This window comes from Rhinolophus hipposideros, assembly GCF_964194185.1.
Source record: "Rhinolophus hipposideros genome assembly, chromosome: 8".
NCBI classification, from domain to species: domain Eukaryota; kingdom Metazoa; phylum Chordata; class Mammalia; order Chiroptera; family Rhinolophidae; genus Rhinolophus; species Rhinolophus hipposideros.
The window spans coordinates 6800823-6821608 of record NC_138054.1 but is presented as its reverse complement, the minus strand read 5'-3'; the positions used below and the strand labels follow the sequence as shown (position 1 = coordinate 6821608).

The following is a 20786-nucleotide window of genomic DNA, read 5'->3' as shown; positions in this document are numbered from 1 at the left end:
GCAGTCTTTAAGTTCAGATAATCGCATTTATTCGGCTCTGTCAGAAGGAACAAGGCCGGGAAGTGATCTGCAAACCAGAGCTGTCAGCCCACCTGCCACTGTCCATCGCGATCTCTCCCCACACAAGCAGAGAACAGTCACATCGACTGCAAAGCTCTGCTGACCAGCATCTGTGCCACTTTACAAAGAATTTCTTTTTTTCTGATTAAAAATGTACTCCTTAAATTGCAGGAAGAACATGCATCATTTCAGAACGACAGTTTTCTATGAAGTCTCATTCTACTTCCCTTTATGACCAGAATGTCCCAGTCACATGAATTTGGCTGCCAAATGCAAGATTCCAAGCTGTATGGAGGTTATTTTGTTTTAATAAACAAAATAGGTTGATTGTGAATGTTACTGGGTTTTGCTCTAATATTTCCATTTCTTTAGAACTCTCAGCAATTTTCAAAGCATTTCACATATGTAGACTCAAGTACTTTTTACAGCTACTATTTAAGGGTGATTTCGATGCTCTTGATGGTACATGAGGAAACTGAGGCTCGGGCAGTCCCCGTATGAGATATGTGGGATGTGGAAAGGCAAGACACATAGGATGCAGAATGCATGGTTTTTGACTCTTGAATTCTGAGCTCTTTCCACTGGACGGCACTGCCTCTAACTCTTCTGTCATAAGTACTTCCGGCCATTAAAAAAGCTTTTAAGGAATGAAGAAGAATCATTCAGTGAGCTTTCTTCCACAAACATAAACATTGCTGGAAGATGAAAACGAGCTACTACACCACACTTCCACCTAAGGAGTTTCTATCAAGTGGAAAAGCCTAGAAAAGTTTAAATGCAAATAAAGAATAAAAGAGGTGAATGAGACAACCTTTGGGAGCAGCTACGCACAGTTCTATACGTACGGCAGACTGGTGGACGATGGGCAAGAGGCAGGCAGTCTTGGGTATTGGTTCTGAAAAACTGTCCAGTGAATCCTCCTGGTTGGAAACGCTCCGCCTGTGGCTTCTTGTTGTGGGAGGCGGTGCGGGGCTGTTTGCTGAATGGCCCCTGACTAGGTCAACAACGGGTTCTTGACCCAACAGTGTTCCATCCACAGCCTGCCCAGATCCCTAGGTGGCAGCCTGGTGTAGGGGCGCTGCCCAAAAGGGATGATGACAGTTTGCTCAATTAGGTTAGTTCCTCCCAGAATCTGTACGGGACCGTGGAGAGGACTGGCCAGAAAAGACTGGCCAATGGAGAAGGAGGTGGAGATGTTAAGGTGCAGGTAAGAGGAGGCAGGTGGGTGGAGGACAGATGCCAGCCAGGAGGAGCAGGAGAGGGCAACGCCAGAGGCGCCACAGGCAGCAGGTGGCTGGCTCTGAGATCTGCTGCAGCTCCAAACACCTTTCCGGTTCTGATTCAGGCGTGTCCCTAAATAAGTCCCCTTTGTCTTAAAATGGCCATCATGAGTGAATCTGTCCTGGCAACAGAAGAACCTAAATCCCCAGAGGTTTCTTTTTTGTTTTTTTACAGAAACTCAAGTTTCCTACTAAAGAGCATTTACTCACATTAATTAAAATCAGGATGGAGTCCATCTCGTTCACAAGATATCAGCAGTGAGCCAGACACAGAGGGTTTGCTACCCTGTCTCCTTGGGAAACCTTCCCAGACCAGCGGCCTCTTTCCTCTGAATTGATAGCCCTAGACACATGACTCTTATTTTAAGTCAGTGACAGTTTACTGAGCATAAGTTGTGTGCAAGAAACTTTGCAGGCCATTTATTAGGCTTCATCAGCCTTATTGCCACCTTGTGCTTTTTATTGCTAGTTTATTAATGTGTTGTTTGGCTCCATAAAAACCAAGGGGGTGATAATACAAAGCATAGACCATCTTCTATATTCAAGGGTCAAATGTCATTTGATGCACACAATGGAAAAACTCAAGGCTGGGAAATGTAAAAATGTTAAGGGTGGTAGGTGTTCAGGTGATGGGTGAATCTCTACCTTTTTTATTTTCAAAGTTTTATGTGTTGGCATTTTTATTGGGTGCTATTTGACAAAGAACAAATGAGTAAACACACCAAAAAAAGAAAGAAGAGAGGGCAGGACTGAAGGAAGGAGAAGTCACTTGAACTGTCTTATCCACAGCTGCTCTCACACCACACCATGAAGAGTTATGCCCACGACGCACACCCACTCAGCAGAGGAGCCAGCCACGCTGAGAAGGTGCCTCTTCTGGGGTTCTGGGGTCCGTCTACAGAATCCCATTAGAAGTTAGGACAAGTGTTCTATTACGCCCACAGGCTTACCTCGGGGATACTGTGGGTTTGGTTCTAGACCACCGTAATAAAATGAGTGACACACATTTTTTGGTTTCCCACTGCCTATAAAAGTTATATTTATACTACACTGTTGTCTAATAAGTGTGCAATAGCATATGTCTAAAAAAATAATGTGTATCCTTAATTAAAACTACTTTATTGCTAAAAAATGCTAACCTTCCCCTGAGCCTTCAGGGAGTTGTAATCCTTTGGCTTGTGAAGGGTCTTGCCTCCACGTAGATGAAAATGCAGTATTTGCAAAGCATAATAAAGTGAAATGCAATAAAACGAGGTACACCAAATTTTTAAAAACTGCAAGTGCTCAGTTACAAAGAAGGCAACCGTGAGGAAGGTCAGGTCGGGCTGAGAAGACCTGAGACTCACCTCTGGTGTGGTAGGTCAGCGTGTCACCTCTAGCGTTGCAACAGACCCTGACCAACAAACGGTGCGTAGATTCAGGAAACGTGCCCTCGACTGTACGAGCAGGCTGTGGCAAAGCCAGCAGCGGCCCCAGGAACGAGGTGGAAGTGTAGGAGCAGAACTGCTTTGGGGACGTCTCCAGCCAGCCCCTGCTGCAGACACCTGGGACATTTTTTACACCCACCCCTTTCTTGCAGTCAAAGCAAGTATTTTAAATTCCCCAAGTCTAACTTTCGTAAAGTTCTGCCTTAAATTCAACCCAAGTCTGTCCTAGCCAAGTCCAGTTTACTTGACAGTCCGTCTTTACAATTCACAAAAGGCCGCTCGCTTCCCCATATGAGGCGTTAGCAGTTAAGACAATGGTTAGGTTTCCTTTGGTTTCTCTTTGCTTTCTCCAACCCCAACCTAAGAAATATTTTGATCACCTGCGGTTTCTCCTTACTCAGTACATGCGTATAGGATAATAAGCCAAAGGTATCAAAGCACACACAGCGACCCCAGCTCTCCTCTCCAGAGGTGGTCACTGCTATACTTTCGTTACGTGAAATTCAGAACAACAAGGACTCTTCTGCACATTACGTGGCCTATAACTTAAGTGGCAAAGGAGCTCTGGGAGAAAGTTATGAATGACAGACTGGAACAAAATGTCATTCTCTTCTAACCTGAACAGCTATCGTTCTTTGGGGCACAAACTGTTATCTATAATCAAGAAAAAATGTGCCCAATTGTCTAACATGATGGAATTAGGTTCATATGCAGTACTTTATGTCCCCCTGAAATATCTGGGGATCTGCTGTTGTTCAAAAAATAATACTCAGTTTGTTCAGCTCCTTGTTTATTTCAGAGAGTGTCCTTTATCTTTCACTCAGGACCAGCATTTCTCCGTTTTTGCTATTAGGCAAAGAAAGGGTCAGAACTCTTTTAGATCATCTGGTAACATTTCATTGATGTATTTAGAGAATAAAATAAATCTTGGGGTCAAGGTATGCACTGATGACTACATGGTTAGGTAACCCTCCCTTGTCGCCTCCCAAGGCAGGGACTCTTAAGGGGAGGAGCCCAGGAGGGTGCAGGGTGCTCAAGGGAAAATGGCTTCCTAGGGGACAATTTTAGAATTTGTGAGTGGGGAATCTTTTAAAAAATGACATGTCTCCCTCCCCTTTATCTGGGGTCAGCAAACTATGGGCCAAATCTACAACCTGTTTTTGTAATTAAAGCTTTATTGAACACAGCCATGCTCATTTGATTTCGTTTTGTCTATGGCTGCTTTCGGAATGGCAGAGTTGAGTAGATGTGACAGAGACCATATGGCCCACAAAGTAAAAAACATTTGCTATCTGGCCTTTAACAGAAAAGTTCTCCATCCCCTGCCCTAGATATCCCAAGAATCATTACACAGTGAGCCATCATTATTAAATAATGTGTTCTTCTCCTCAATGCTCCAAGACCAAGGTTTGTTTGTCGTTATTTTGGTTGTCAGTAACAAAGATTTAAAAAATAGTGGCTTAAACCAGATACTCGTCTCTCACATAAAAGTCCAGGGCTGAACGGATATCGGTGTCAGAAGCCCAGGCTACCCTCCACATAGTTTCCACTACCAAGGTCTCACTGTCCTCCAAAATGGTTGCCAAAGTACCAGCCATTACATTCATGTCCAGGTAACTGGAAGGAAAATGGACAGCCTCAGCCCAACGTTTCAGGAAACTTTTGGAAATACCACGAAACACTTCTTTAAAATCATTGACTAAACTTGGCCACATAGCTACACCTAGGTGCAGTGGAGACTCAGAATATAGACTTTTACTTGGATGGCAAGCTGCTTAAATAAAAAATAAAAAAAAGAAAAAGAAAAAAAAAATCAAGGCTATTCTATTTATTTTTTAAAACAGATGGTTGGACACTGAGGGATAATTAGCAATCTCTGCCAAAGGAACCTCACTCCAATCACCATGCCCCTTATTAAGATAAGTACACACTCTGGGCAAGGTAATCCTTTGGCAAAGCTCCAAAATGATAGGCCTGAAATGTCTGCTTCACATTTATTGAAGAGATGGTAAGATCAGTGCCAGTGAGAAGTATTTTTTGGTTGGTTGTCTGTTTTCAAATTTCCAATCAAAAATAGTGTCTCCTTCTGAAGGAATTGAACAAATTCTCCTTTCATCAGTTAGTATGGGGTTGTGTGTGTAGACCTGAGTTAATAGGCGCTCCCATACAGTCTAGTGATTTTTTTTTTAATTACTGTCTGCTTCCGTGGACTGTCCGTGGGTCCACAGGACACTGATACTACCCCACTGTCACTGCAATCTCTCCAATTAACATGCCCATTCCATTTACCCTCATCATTACCAATCACTTACAAGTCAGAAAGACTCCATATTTACCCCTCCCTCAAACCATATCTACCCCCACGTTCAGGGCAATGACATCTCACAGTAACCTTTAGGTTCTGATAATCTCCAACCAAGAGAGGCTACTCATCTCACTTTTAACACTGCTGACATGAGAGGTAGAGGTGGATCTCAGGCAGTATCAGGAAGCAAGAGCTTGAGAAGTAAAAAATTAAGAATGGATTCTGAATCTAGACGATTATCTAAATATTAAACAAGAATGGAAAAAAGTGACAAGTCACATGCTTTTGGCATATCGGTTAACACTTAGCAATTGGTCTTGTTCCTGTATATTTCCTCCTCTTCAAAAGTAATAAACCAGACTTTCAGTATCAACATGTAAACTCTTGGAAAGTTCTTTCTCATAAACAAGTCCAGGGCTGAACGGGTACTCCAATGTGTCAGGGACCCAGGCTATCCCATACATTCTATTTTCTGTAAAGTTAGGAGACAGATACCATCTGCAAGCTCCAAAATATATTTAAAGGCTTCCAAAAACAGCTGAAATCAAGTAGAAGCCAAATGGGAGGAAGTAAAGAGAAGAAACATCACAGAGTGGTATATCTCCAAACACATATCCCTGAACACCAGCAAAAATACATTTCTCAGAGCTTAGGGTTTCACTAGGAAGGGCAAAGTCTGTGTCACCAATAAGTGTTAAAACTGTAGTTAGCACGGTCAATCTCCTCTTTGTAATAAAGGCAGGTGTGGGGTGGGAGGCTGGCCTATACAAAGACTCAGAGATGAATGAGCCATATTTAAAGAAAGAGTTGGTTTCTGAGCAGCGGAAACAAAGATAGCCTTATGGTTCTGAAAACAACTAGCCAGAAAGACTACTAGCCCCTCCCTGCCAAGTCAATCCTCAACCTTGTGCAAACAGCTGGTTCAGAAAATCCAACACATTCAAATACGAGTGCTGAAAGGCAACCACAGGCACGCCACTGGTACATCAATTAAAAAGTTAGCGAAAAAAGGAGAATGGAAGAAAAGGTATTAACAGGGAAGTCATAGAAAAATGCTGCTAATGGAACATATGAAGTTTCTAGACAAATATTTTACAATGAATTTTAAAAAACAAATCAAGCAATTTCTCTATGAAGGAAAATCACAAAGCAGAAATAACTCAGGGAAGAGATAGCAAGCAAACAGGAGGAACTGAAATGTGAGTTTGCAGAGTTCAGAAAAGGGTGTAAAACAAAGTAACTGAAGATGGAAATGGAATGTATGCAAGGAAGAAGAGACTGCAGAAAACACAGCAAGGGACAGAGAAGGTAACAATGAGCAAAGCACTCAAAATGAAGTGGAAAGAAAGAGTTTTAAAACACTGGAGAGAAAAATCGTAGGTAATAAATCAGATACAGGAGAACTTCCTCATGCACAGCTGGGAACAGAACAATGGATCAGAACAAATCCTTAAAGATATAATTCAAGAAAACCAATACAGAGTCAAACCCGATTAGTGAGAGACAACACACACACACACACACACACACACACACACACACACACAGAGACACAGACAGACAGACAGACAGACAGACACACACACACACACACACACACACATCCCACGGAGAACGGGTCAACACTGAGATGGATCCTGACAAAGTTATTCAACTTCATCCTAGGACCCAATATAGATTTTCGCTTGTGGTATATGCTTAATAAATATTCACTGAGATACTAATCAAACACCTTTTTTCCCCACAAACTCCTTTTTCTGCCTCATCGTCTTCTGTTCCTGGGATATGATATGGTACGAAATCCTTTCCAAAAGCAATACTAGAGAACTCCAAGATCTTAAAAACATTTTGTTTCATAGACTTTCTTTACTACGGCAGAAGAGACTGAAAACACGTATTAGAAAGATTTTCACAAAGGATTGATAGAAAAGCCTTTTCTGATAAGCTATACATTCACTATAAATTCAGACATTTTGTCTCATATGCACAGTTTCAACAAAATTTTATTGTATGTTTCCATATGCCATTTATCACATAGAGAAAAAAATGCATAAAATCAGAAAGTTCTTTTACTTACTTTGGATGTTCAAACTTGTCTATAAGATCAACTTTTTCCACCAGGTCTCCTCCAATTGTTCGGACCAAGTCATAGAAATCGTTTTCTGTGTAATTTTCAGAGGGCAACCAGAATGAAATGTCATTTATCACAGCAGGATATTTGCTGAAGGGCTAAAGAAACAAAAGAAAAAAGATAGATTGATTTATTAATTGGATGAGAATCTTTAAATTTTTCAAGGAAAGTTATACTTGGCTAATTAGAAAATGCTGATAAAACATTATTTCAGCACTTGAATTTTCAGGAACAAAATGAACTTAAAAGGTAAGTCAATATTCAAAATAGCAAATTCCATTTTGAATGTTATAGAGTCTTATCACATTCACATGTAACATTACCATATATTATATTTATATCACCATTAACGTTCAATTTAATATAAAGCCATTTAAATTTATCATATTTTAGTTTTTTCCATTTGAATACTAGAGGAGAAAAGTTCAAATTTAATTAACAGCAATTCATTAACTTCTTGAGATACTTTCAGGGAGCTATTTTAATGGAGAAATAAGTAAGGGCTTGTTGATATTGATATTTCTATTAGTAATGTCATTATTTGTTAGTATTTCTAATTAAAATAAAGAACTGGACGGATAAGTAGTCATTTAGGGAGTTACTCTTCAAATTATGCCTCTAAGGATGTGATAAACACAACGTAGCCATTTCCTCCATTTCCTGCATTTTCTTTCAGTTTATTAGAGCTCACTAGTTCACCATTCTACGGGACATTTAACATTAGATACTTTTAGGAGTTACTGAATTTGTTTACATGGCTAACACATATGAACATGCTTTAGGTCTGTAAGTTACCACCACAATAAAAAATGTTTCATTAAATGTTTTATTATATAACTATGAAGTCCTAAGGGTATATCTGCTAAAACTATGAATTTGTCAGAAGGGCAAACTTATAAATTGATTTACATCAAGCCTGACATCACTCTAAGCCCTTTGGTAAATCACTGATCAGAAAAAGTGTAAAACTTTTAAAATGGCAAAACCTTTGAAAAATTAAACACTCAAACATAAATGATCATTCAACATGAAATAACAATAAAGTTGTCACACAAATGCATCAGTGTAGAACACACATTTCAGAGCAACATAATAAAGCTACTATCTCCATGCTCTTGACAAAATACCACAGCTCCCGAAACACATCCATGGTTTCTCTCCTAAGTCCAGATGCTGTCATCAATATCCATGATGACAGGAGTCTGGTGGTTAGACAAGTTGCTCTCTCCTCTGACAACATCCCTTGCCCCCTTAAGCAATATGGAAGTTGAGAGAGATCAGATGAGAGGCTGGAACTGCCAAGAACTGGCAGGAAACCTCCTCTTCAGCTGATCCCAGCTGAGCAGCATACTTGTTGAGCTTGGGTATGAGACGAGATGACACCAATGGGAGAAGGTACCCAGCTGGGTATCTGTGCCAGCAACCCATCTACAACAGTCAACATGATGCAGCCGGCCCGAATACAGACCCCAAAACATTAAAAATATACTACAGTAAATACAGTTTTTAAAACCATGGAGAAAACCTAGACTATTGCAAACTTAGTTTAAGCTACAAATCATAACAAGCTTAAAGAAATGGTTTACCTAAGGGTATCATTCACTATCCTAATTAGTATGGGTCAGAAGTAGGATACCTATTAGTGACTTGCTTTTTTGAGGGCGACAATAAAATTTTCTTTTGCACATAAGAAGACAACTGCAGTTGTATGGTTACTGTAATGCAGGCTTTCTGGTGCTTAACCAGAGGCAGTGTTGAAAGCGATCCAGTGGCTTCCCATTGCTCTTAGGGTCAAGTCCCCAGTTCTTAAAAGGCTCTGTCTTTCTGCTGTTCTCCAGGCTCAGGCCAGCCCACTTCACTTGTTTCTTGAACACACTAATCTACTTCCTCCCTGTATCATTTCCTGCCCTCCCTACCCTACTTCTGGTCTTCAGCTACAATGCTCATTATGCTTCCAGACTGTTACTGTCTTTCCCCGAAAATAAGACGTAGCCAGACAATCAGCTCTAATGTGTCTTTTGGAGCAAAAATTAATATAAGACCCGGTCTTATTTTGGGGGAAACATGGTAGTCACTTGTTATCTCACCTTATACTTCGCTTCTGTAGTCCTTTAAATCACTGTAATTACTTACTTAAGGAATGTCTTCCCAGTATGTTACATTTCTTGAGGGTGGGATGTGTATCTTTTTTCACCACCAAATGGCTATCATTTTGCAGAGTCCAGGTGACATTGTAGGGATTCACTGAGAATGCATTACAGAGCCGCCTTGTGTGAGCAATGGCTACATTACAGCGAATTCAGCTGTTCTTTCTTCTCTACCTGGACCAGCGAATGGACATGCCAAGTAAATAAGGATGGGAGACTTGTAATGACAAAGAGGCTAGAGGTGGACAAAGTACCCGGAAGGGATGTGATCATCCTCAATCACAGAGCTAGGAATTTTAAAATTTGATGGGAACTGTCAACCTGAATAAAGAGGTAAACTCAGGCAAGCTCAGATTACCAGAAATTGAATATAACAGAGGAATTGCAATTCATGAAACACATGCTATATAGCAAGCTACAGGCCAGTCCACTGAGGGTCTGTATTCATGGGTGAGAAGTGCAAAGAGGGGAAGACCAGCCAGAGTCCACGCAGTAAGGTCAATGGCTTATGGATGGGGAGAGAGTCTTCGTAGATGTTCATTGGGCGATAATAAGTCTAGGTCTTTCGTAAATCACACAGTTAGCGGAAATCAGTCTCTCGGTTCTTAAGTTCTGAGGCACATGCCCAAGAGTCTCCATTTCATATCTTCCTGTTCCATTTTAGATTGAAATCCTTTCACAGACCTTAAACAGCATCTGATATTTGTGTTTTCTCATTTCTTAATCTAGACAGAGGCATGTCTATTTTATTGTGTGTTCTGCACTGCTAGGTGGGCTGATCCCCAGTGACGGAGTGAGTGACGTCCACAACGTCCTGTGCTCACAGCCCTGCTCGGCTCCTGCAGACTCAGGCCTGTGGCTTCTTCCTGGAGTCAGTCCGTCTCATATCTGCTCTTCCTCTCTTCCTGCTGCCTTCTGCTTTTCCCAGCATTATCGTAGTTGTATCAAATAACCGCCGACTGATTAGTTCTTTTGAGAACCTCTCTACAATTCTTGCTTGTTTTTAAAAAACTGAAAAGCGGATCTAAACTACAGATATAGTAGAGACTTTCAAAGTCACAGGTGAATATTATGAGCTATTTAATAACAATAAATTTGACAATTTGGCTTAAATGAGTAATTTTCACTCAAGACAGAAAATGTAAAACCAATGACTCTGTACCAAATTGAATTAGCAGTCAACTCTTACAGCAGAAGTGTTAGACCGGTCACTTGCACCCTTTGCAGCAGACCAGTGGGGGCGGGGGGAGAGGCAGGACAGGCATCAGACAGACAGCTGAATTCTGGGGGCCTTGGAGAGAAGATTTGCTTAGAGCCGGGGTGGGGAGCTGGATGGTGTCGTAAAGAGAAGTGTGAGTTGTGAGAGGTTTAGTGACCCACTGCCCACTGGGAGAGATGCTGAGCACACAGCCAGGGCCTGTGCTGTGTGATGGGGTGTGTGTGTGATGGGGTGCGGGAGAAGGGAATCCCTTTGTACATAAACTGTTTCATGAAAACAAGAAAAGGAGGAAAAACCAGCTAACTTTCTGAAGCTACTATAAACTTTAAGCGAAAGCTAAACAAGCATAGAATAATTCATAAAAAAACTGTAGGCCAATTTTACCTTACAACCTACATGAAAAATCCTAAATGTAAGGTCAACAAACACAATTCAACAGCATATTAACATAATATTACAACATGCACAAGTAAGATATTTTCCTAAATAATGGGAATGATTTAAAACCAAAAATAATCTACTAATTGACATACAGTATAAGAAAAAAAATCATGTGATTTTTTTCACAGACAAGAAGCATTTGATAAATGTAACCTTTATTTATTATAAGAAAAACAATTGGCAAACTATAAATAGAAGACATCTTTAATTTAACCAGATATTTACTGAAAACCTACAGCAAACATATTTAATGTTAAATTTTTTTAAAGAGCATTCCAAATAAAGTCAAAAGATAAGGATAGCCACTCTCATCCTAGATCTGTCACATTCTAAATCCTAACCAAGACAATAAACAGGAAACACTATGAACTAAATTAATTGGAATGAAATAGGCAAAATTTGTGATCCTAAATTTGATCCTTTTTATTAGCTATATAACTTGGACAAACTGCTTTATCTATTTTCAGTTTTATCTGAAAAATGGAGGTATTGTTAGTATCTTCCTCATAGCATAACTACTATTTCATATATATTGTTATACACATAATACATAAGATTTAAAGTGAATGAAATGTAGATACATGTATCATTATGGCTAAAATTTAAAAACATGTTTTTTTAAATAAGTTTTTTTTTAAAAGAAAGTTAAGTTTCTTTTTTTAAGATGTATGCAGTATGATATTTATATGAAGTTAAAAACAGGATAACTAATATATATATAAATTGTATTGAAAACAGATGTGGGAAGGCTTATACACTGGATGTTTGAACAATGACTACGTCTGGGAGAAGAGGGTAAAGTATTCAAGAAAGGTATACAAAGGATTTCAACTTTAACATACAAAAGAGTTCAGGTTCAATCTTGATTTGTGTGGCAAATGCACTGAAGGACTTGTGCATGCTACAGGTGTTGGTTGGGTTGGGGTAGAGGTGGTTGGTACACCCCAGAAAGGGCAGCCCAACTTATACTTTATTCCCTTTATGCAGACTGATGGTAAACATCCTTGTAACTCTCTCTTCTTATTGGAGGGTAGCAAAATATGCTACCCCGAAATATGCTGCCTTGGGATAAAGATTATTTTGAGCTGAAGGCAAATGAGAAGCTGATACAAGAAAATCTCTCAGCCGTCCCCTGACTTACCTAAGAGCAGGGCATACATTTGCTAAGGTGTCCTACCTCCCATTTCTACCAGTAGGAAGGACAGAAGCTAATCAGTGGATCGAGATCCAGATCTTATCAGCCCAGAGATAAGAAACTTTACTAACTAGTCCTTATCTTCAGTTAGTTTCCTATATATTTACCTTTCCATACTTGGCTACCCCTAGAGACTCAAGCTACTTTTCCTTTGTCCTATCACTTCGCTAAAAATGTATCGTTCTTTTCCTAAACTGCTATGTAAGCCCAAATTCGAACCAAATCTTTCAGTTACTCAATTCTGGGTATTCCTATGTGTTACATGAGGAATACACGTTAATAAACTTGTTTTGCTCTTAATCTGTCTTTTGTTACAGAGCCCCAGCAGAAACTAGAAGGGATTTTTTTTACCCTTCCATACATTATCCACACATTTATTGCATTGTGACTACCTCTAATGGTCTTGGACTAATATACTTATTTTACGAGGTTGGGCTAATCTTAGGAATCTATTAACATTTTTCAGTTTGCCCTTTTTAACACCGCTTATCTCTGCCAATTATTGACACGTCCAACACAAGAACTGTTTTCTTCCCTGTTGGGGGTTGACGGTTTGGGGCAATCGTGGAGTTATGTGCTTCCCTGCTTTCAGTCCTAGCCCAGGCCCCCCACTGTGCCAAGTGCCCCTCCTGTTTTGATTCATTTCTCTGCCGCTATGTCCTCCCGGACCAGCACTACTGTCTGGCCCATTCGTGTAGCCCATCAGCAGCACAGTGTCTGTCTAGTAAACACCTGCTAAAATCTTATTGAACTGACCACACTGCGGGGTCTGTGTCCACATTTCCCAAGTTTTCCAGGATACTCTGGATTTTTAAAACTAACAATTATGGTTCCAAAAAGGACAATTCTCCATGTATCTGGGTCACATGAATTTGATTTTCAAAGACGTTGTTATTCTTCCCTTTTTTTTTTAATCTGAAATAGCTTTGCTCACTGAGCTTTCCTCCCATGTCTCTTTACTCTGCACTATCTCCCCCTCCTGCCCTTTAAAAGGCTCACACATCCCTTCATATCTGTGTGCAGACTTACAGGTAAGAAAGTTGGCAGATGAAGAGCCAGAGTCCAGTTACTTAACAGTTTCTTATTTAACTGGTTTTATGCTGTTTTTTTCTCCATCTTATCTAGGTGAAATAATAATTCATATATGTGGGGTCTTCTTACTTTTAAATAAAAACATTTAAGGCTATAAATGTTCCTCTGTATACCTCTTTAGATATATCCCACAAGCTTATACTTTCCATAAATTTTCTCTTTTCCTATATTCTATTGCTAATATATTTTCCCTCTTTGGTTTAAAAAGCTGTAAATTGTATTTCTCTTCTTTAATACTCACACACACCAATATTCTTTAATAAATTTTTCTAAAGCCTAAGTTTATTTAGTTGTTCTATTCGCCTCCTAAATAAGACAAGAACCTTAGTTTCTTTTAACAGCAACTCTCCCAAACTATGAGTTTTATCTTTTAAAAAGCACACATAACATAATGTCATTTAAAGCAACAGTTAATTCTAAGTTAAAAATTGTTTTTTAATTCTTTATTTGTTTTTTTTGCATTCTACCTCTTTATTGGGAGACAATTCCCTGTGGAATTTCCATACAATTTGTAACCACTTGTATCACAAAGAGCCTTGGAATACAGAGGTAGTTTCTCCCTTCCGGGAAGAGAGCAGATTTGTTTCTTCAACAGGAAAATACAGATAACATCTTTCTCACGAGGAAAGATTGTGAGGTTTTCTAATGTTTCTTTAAAAGATTGGAAGGAAAACAAGCAAACCAACACAAATGAACCAACAAAAGATTGAAGGGTTCCTACATGCAAGAGTTTTCAGCTGTGCACTAAGCCCACGGTGTGAGCTGGTATGCGCTGGCGGCATCACGCCCTCGGGATTTGGGAGGTTAGGAGAACCACCGCACACATGAAACGCATGCTGCCTCTGTGCTGTGAGTAACACAGTCCTTCATCTCTGACCCAGGAGTCTCATGTCATTCTGTGTGGCAGGCTACTTTGTTAACTTGCAAGCATGGTGAAATCTTAGGCCTTTCACAGTTTCTGTCAGCTTTCTTTCTCACTTTCGTTCTTGCAGATGAACATTCTTTAATAGCTTTTTCTGTGAAAGTATGTGGGAGGCGAACCTCTGTCAATATTTATATGTCTGAAAGTCCTCACACTTACATTGGGCAGGGCACAAAACAGTGGTCTCCCTTCAGCACTTTGAAAACATTTTTCTGCACCTATTAGTAATGACGACAATTCTGTTGTCAGTCCGTGCTGTTTCTTCATAGGGAATCTGTCTTTTGTTCCGAGCAATTTTAAAGTTTTACCTTCATCCTGAGGCTCTGCACTTTGTGATTAGGCCAGGCCTGCATTTATCTCTCTTTATTCTGCTCAGTACTGTGTGCTTTCGATCAGAGGTTCACGTCTTGCACCAATTCCAAAAAATTCCAACCATTACTTCTCTGCCATTCTTTTCATTGCCTTTAAACTGCAATAATGCATATTGTGGAACTTCTTGATTTGTCTTCCCTTTTTCTTAATTGATCTGTTTTAACTTTTGTATTCTAGGTGAATTCTTCAGTGATAGCTTCTTATTTACTAATTCTCCCTTCAACTGAGTCTGGTGTCATCTAGTTTTTTTCTTCTTCATTTCAGTGAATCTATTACTCCTTTCTGATATTTCTGTTTTCTTCCACATCTACTTACATTTTACTCTTGCCTGCTTTCACCCCTTATTCAGATCTTCTTATCCTCCCCTCTCCTCCTCCTTCCACTTCTTCCTCTTCTCTCCCTTCTCCTTCCTCTATGGTTATTATTCTTACATTGATCTCTGTGAGGACATTAGGTATTTTCTTCTTTTCAAGAATGCTTTCTGATTTTGCTTTAACCTCCAATGGATTCAGATTCTGATTTTTGATTTGGTTGGTTGACACTCTTAGGTCAGAGTTCTTCACGTGCTTTGGAATATGTGTACCCAGGCCCAGCTTGTATGGGACACAACTGCTGATGTTCCCTCACGAATCGCCCTCCTTGGTTAGAGTATTTGGCAGTTCCTCCTAGCCCAGAACCAAGTTGGTAGTGCTGTCTGGCTTCCTGCCCATGGTGATACTGATGATGATGCGAAGTGGGTGATTTCTCTCAGTTCCCGCTACAGAGGGCCTGCCTCGGGCCTGCTCACTTCCTAGGATCCAAGCTTCATACAAGCTAGAGGTCACGGCTGGCAGCAATCCACAGCAGTGACTATCGCCTCCTTTCTAGGGCAGGGAAGCACGCCCACCACCTGCCCCGTTTCAAGCAGAGTGTGTGCTCTGGCCCAGCACGTTGGCAGAGCCGTTCAGTCCAGACTCCGCCCGAGCTCCAGCACTGGTGTCCCCTCCCTACTCCTGACCTGAGCCCAGGTGTCTCTCTTCAGTCTCGCCTTCTGCTTGGTGTCAGTGTTTGTCTCTTGTCCATAGTATAATCTTTCTTTAGGGAGAGGAGGTAAAGGCGTGGTTCTGACTTTTTTCACATTCTCTTTTTAGATTTTTATCTATCGCTGCTGTGTGTTTAGAGAAGGTAAAGAACAGCTTACAAAGCAACATCAACGGACTTCATATTTCCTTACACAATGGTTCTTAACTTCATCGGGGAGGGGACAGAGGGGACATAGACCTCTCTGAGAATATGATGAAAGATTCATCATATTTCCACACAGAAAAGTACTTATTTCCACACAGATTTTTGCATAGAACTTCTAGGATTTGCAAACCCAGTATAAGTCATTCAAGGAGTCAGAATAAGGACCCTCATCTTTGATCCACATTCAAAACTGTCGTGAGTTCAAATACAGACAACTGAAATCACTGTACTAAGGGGTTAGAAAGTACCCAAAGCTTTCTTTACTAACATATGATATATACATGTATGTATGTATATTTTGCATACATACAAGGAATGTACATTTATGATAATAAAACCGTATGTGAAGGCATCATTGCTTGCCTGTGGTAGCTACTTGAAATGCAGTCATATTTATACAAATTTTTAAAAAGTCTGCTTTTTATGGGCTGGACTAAGAAACGCCTACTGCAGCAGAGACAACGCTGAATGGTCCCCCTGGTTCCCGAGCAGCCTGTGGGTCGGCTGAGGCCTTTGGTGTAAACGCATCGCAGCCCTTCTCCCTCTGTCCACCGGCTCCCGCCCCTGCCCTCCCACACGTGTGGATCGTGAGCGCACCGATGAGGGGCTTCCACAGCCTCTCCTCCATCTTAGAGCCTGCTCTCTGGGAGAACTTGACCTGTGACTCCTGGACATCAACAAACTGTCAGCAACCAGTTGACCAAACAATTTGGTGTGTGTAGGGGGTAGCGAGCATCAAGGAGCTCCCCTGTGGAGGGAGGCAGAGCTGCACTAGAACGTGGGTCCCTATCGCCAGGTGTATGGTAGAGAAGAACGGCTCCACCACGGCGCCCTGGCAATCTTGTGCATTAGCCACATGGGCCACACAGACAAAGCCTTGAACCACAGCTCCACTCCGTCTTGGCAGGATGCCTTGTGATCCTCCTGGAAAGGATGAGTGGCCTGTGAGCTGCTGCCAAAAGGCCATCTCCTACTCGCCTCCTGATCTCCCCTGGGAGGCTACCATGAGGCAGTCTGTCATGACCTCCAAGGTTCTGAAGAGGCCTGAGGCTTTCTGCCTCACTCTCCTCAGAATAGTCATTGGATCTAGAACCTGTTAGCTGCAATCTAGAACTGGCCTCTCAGCAAGAGGGTACTTCACAATTGGCATTGATGGTCCACTCTGTTACAGATGGAATTGTGGTCCTGTACAAACTATGTTGGAGTCCTAACCCCCAATAACTCAGAATGTAACCTTACTTGCAGAAAAGGCTTTACAAAAGTAATCAAATTAAAATGAGGCCCTAATTCAGAATGACGTGTCCTTATAGAAAGGGGAAATTTGGATACAGACACACACACACAGGGAGAAAGCCATGTGAGGATGCAGCCAGAGAACTGAGAGATGCTTGTACAAGACACAGAAAGCTGACGATTTCCAGGGGAACCCCCAGAAGGCATGAGGGAGGCCTGACCAGATCCTTCCTCACACCCTTCAGACAGAATTAAGCTGCCAGCACCCTGATCTCAGACCTCCCTCCTCCAGGACAGAGACAACAGATGTCTGTGCCTTAAGCCCCCAGTCAGTGGTGTCCTGTTACAGCAGCGCTAGGAAACCAACATGGCGCCTTTGTTTCCACGTTGTCCTTTCCTGGAATGTGGGACAAGGACCATGGGAGCTGGCACTTTTGGCTACTCTTCTCTCCATAGTCTATGTAAATGACAAGCTGTCTACATCTAAAGGTGGGTCACTGTATTTTACCAGCCGAATCAGTCAGGCCTGGGCCCTGGCCTGGCCGGGTACGTTCACTCGTCTATGTTCACTCACCTTAAGCTTCTGAGTCTATAGAGTGGAGATAGCGCCTACTTGAGCGAACTGCAGTGAAGACGACACGAAATACCATTCATAAAGCACACAATCATTTTCTAAACAGACACTGATTTGGACAGTTCCACTGATACACGATTTTGGCAGTTGTCCACGCCGTTATAGCTCATAAGCTTGCCAACGTGACTGTGGGGAGGGGGTGTCTAAAAATTGAGAGTTTGGTTTACCAATGTTATTCCATCCTAACCGGCCTCCTGCTCCAGGCTCATCCCACGCCCCCGCCCAATATTTAAAATACAAATGTCACGTACTTTCCCAGGTTAAAATCATCTTATCCTTCCATTACAAAATCAAAACTTTTCAGGGCCCTGTACCTGCTCATATTCTCAAGGAAGGGACTCTTACACTGTCAGTTGGTAACACAATGCAATATAATAGTACTTTTAGTCCAACGAACTTTGTTTCTACATCAAAATCTTCCCTTAAATGCTCTTCTCTTTTTTGATGTTACTGACACAGGATAACAGATTACCACCCTCCATAATGCAGGCTTTCTGTACTAGTCAAGTTTATTCAGTCTCGGTCTTCCTCCCTTTAGGCAAAGTTATTTCATATGTGTGTGTGTATATATATATATATATATATATATATATATATATATATATATGTTTATGCACAGTGTGTATGTACATATGTGTGTGTACATTTCATATATATACATATATACATATACACACATACACATATATGTACATACACTCTATGCATAAACACACACACACATTTAAGATTTTTTTGTGTTTTAGAAATTATTTTGACAGCTACTCTAACAGGAGAGTATCCTTCCTCAACAAGTTCCCCACAGAGTTCTGAGACTGTCAAGGTGACTTTTCACCAGGACCAAATTTAGGCAAAGGATTATTCTGCAGGGCGTCTGGGCTCTGCTTCTCTTTTTCCAGCAGAACACATGTCCCCTGGATTTTACTGTGATTACCCTGCTACCAGTTACCAAGCATGGGGTGTTAGCTGCGTGCCCGGGACTGCTGGGCACCGTCCATGCACCATCTCATGAACACACAGCACGGTACTAATAAGAGATGGCCGCTCTGACTGTTCCCACAGCACCCATGAGGAAACTGGGTCACAGCCCAAGGTCAAACAGCTAGGAAGTGGCAGAGCCATGATCAAAAATGCAGGGCCAGGTTGTACTCTTAACCCTTATGCTTTAAGGCCTCCCATTTAAAACCAACGGCTCATAGGAAATGGCTCAGTTTCTAGCACTATTTCCAGAAGCAGTCTATTCAGCCTAATTAATAATGGTGTAAGTAAGACCAAATCCAACATTTATCCCTCTGGTGCCTTCTATGAGATTTCCTTTTCAAATGATTCACTTAGCTTTGAGATGATCTTGATTTAAAAGCACTTCCAGGCTACTTACAGTCCATGTGATTGTGTTCTTACGTAAATTAACTTAAACATTTTGTCTATAAAAATAGTATGCTCGATCAGTTACTTTGCTCTACACTCAAATGTCTGATAGCCCTGATTTTAATGCCATCTATTCATTTGACAACAAAAACGGCTTATGAAACCTGGCCGGCAGGCTTGTACTCTGCAAGTTCAGGTTGTTCTAACTCACGATTCCACACTGCCTTGACGATACAGGTTTTCCTCACTTTGTTCCAGTATTTTGTTTTTCTTCTTCCGTAGTGTCACAGAGGGCCAGGAACACACTGTACTGGTCAGAGGCGGGCACAGCTCCGACTCAGGCAACTGTCCTGGTGCCTCACCGAGAAACCACAGGAGACCCCCCACCCCCGTTCTAGGCATTCTTCTAAACTGTAGAAAGTGCCGCACAATGTTCTCAACTTTTGATAGAATTTCAGCTCTGAAGAGACACAGAAAACAAAGTATTCCCATAATAAAATAGTGTTGAACAATCATTTTGGGAACTGTATGTTGAATTAACTTCCCATGTTTCTATACCATGGTTCCCACAACTATTCTAAGAGCAGAAACAGAATTTCGAGTCTTTTTGAATCATCTCCAATTTTCTTTAAAGCTCCAGAACTCTTATTGAAACCAATCACATGCCACCACGCATGTGACAAATAAAGGAGCACTCTGCCAGTCAGTAAGCAGGGTGGGCGTGGGGGGCACCCCCCTGGCTGAGGCCATACATTCTCCATGGGACCTCAGGGATGGGAGTGAGGATTCAAGGCCATGCCTGAATGTAATGGTTTTGAACTTAAGAAATAAAAGAAAAAAGGAAGCCTTACAAATCTTTGTTCAAATAAAATATCACAGGTGCCTCTGGTAAAAGAAGGCATTGCAGAGAGGGTGGGGACTTGCAGCCCAGACCCCTACTTAGAGCACTGGCGGAGCATCGGACACAGAATACAATAATAAAAATAAAGGAATACATTTTTGGGGTGATGAAAATGTTCTAAAATGGATTGTGGAAATGGTTGCACATCTCTCTGAATATACTAAAGACTGTTGAATCACACAACTTAAATGGATAAATTGTATAGTATGTGGATTATATCTCAATAACTAATGAAAATAATAAATGAATAAATAAACTTACTGATCAAAGAAGCATCTCTAGAAACGGAGCACTGCTGTCTTCTATCCAGTCTCTACCACCTCTTCAGAATTTATCAAATACTTCACCTCTTCAATTCATTTTTTCAGGCAACTTAGCCTTTCTACAGCCAGCAAACATTACTTCTGTACTCTTGTTTTCCCTCTTAGAAGTGAAATATTTGTAGATGTTTTGCCCAGTCATTTAAAGCTTCCTGTCTGTATCTTCACGGCCTTATGCAACCACTGTATTTTGTGAGATCACATGCAGTTTTATGATTATATTTTTTCCCAGTTAATCATGTTTACTAGACGACAGATATTTCCCTTCTATATGTGTCAGGTAAGTGAATGGAGGCCCTAGATTTAAAATTACATAATGAGAAACTAGGTCTGTTAATCCTCAACCACAAATTTAACCTTAAAACGGTGTATGTGTACGGCATGAACTCCGTGATCTGGCTCGCAATTTCTTTTCCACTTCATGTTAACCACAAACTCTACAAGTCTCCATTCAGTTAGGGTTGGGATGTGCTGGGAGCTAAAACTGAGGGCCAGCTAGAGAAAGGAACTTG

The 20786-nt window shown here is 41.0% G+C and overlaps 1 protein-coding gene across 15 annotated transcripts in view; it reads right to left on the bottom strand.

Annotated features, from left to right (window-relative positions):
• Nucleotides 1–20786, bottom strand: part of FARS2 (phenylalanyl-tRNA synthetase 2, mitochondrial) — a 507792-nt gene that overhangs the window by 157395 nt on the left and 329611 nt on the right. For all 15 annotated transcript variants that reach the window (XM_081054752.1, XM_081054740.1, XM_081054747.1 and 12 more), the window contains one exon: nt 7150–7301. In XM_081054752.1, coding sequence (XP_080910878.1) covers nt 7150–7301 — 152 coding nt within the window. The remainder of the gene's footprint in view (nt 1–7149; nt 7302–20786) is intronic.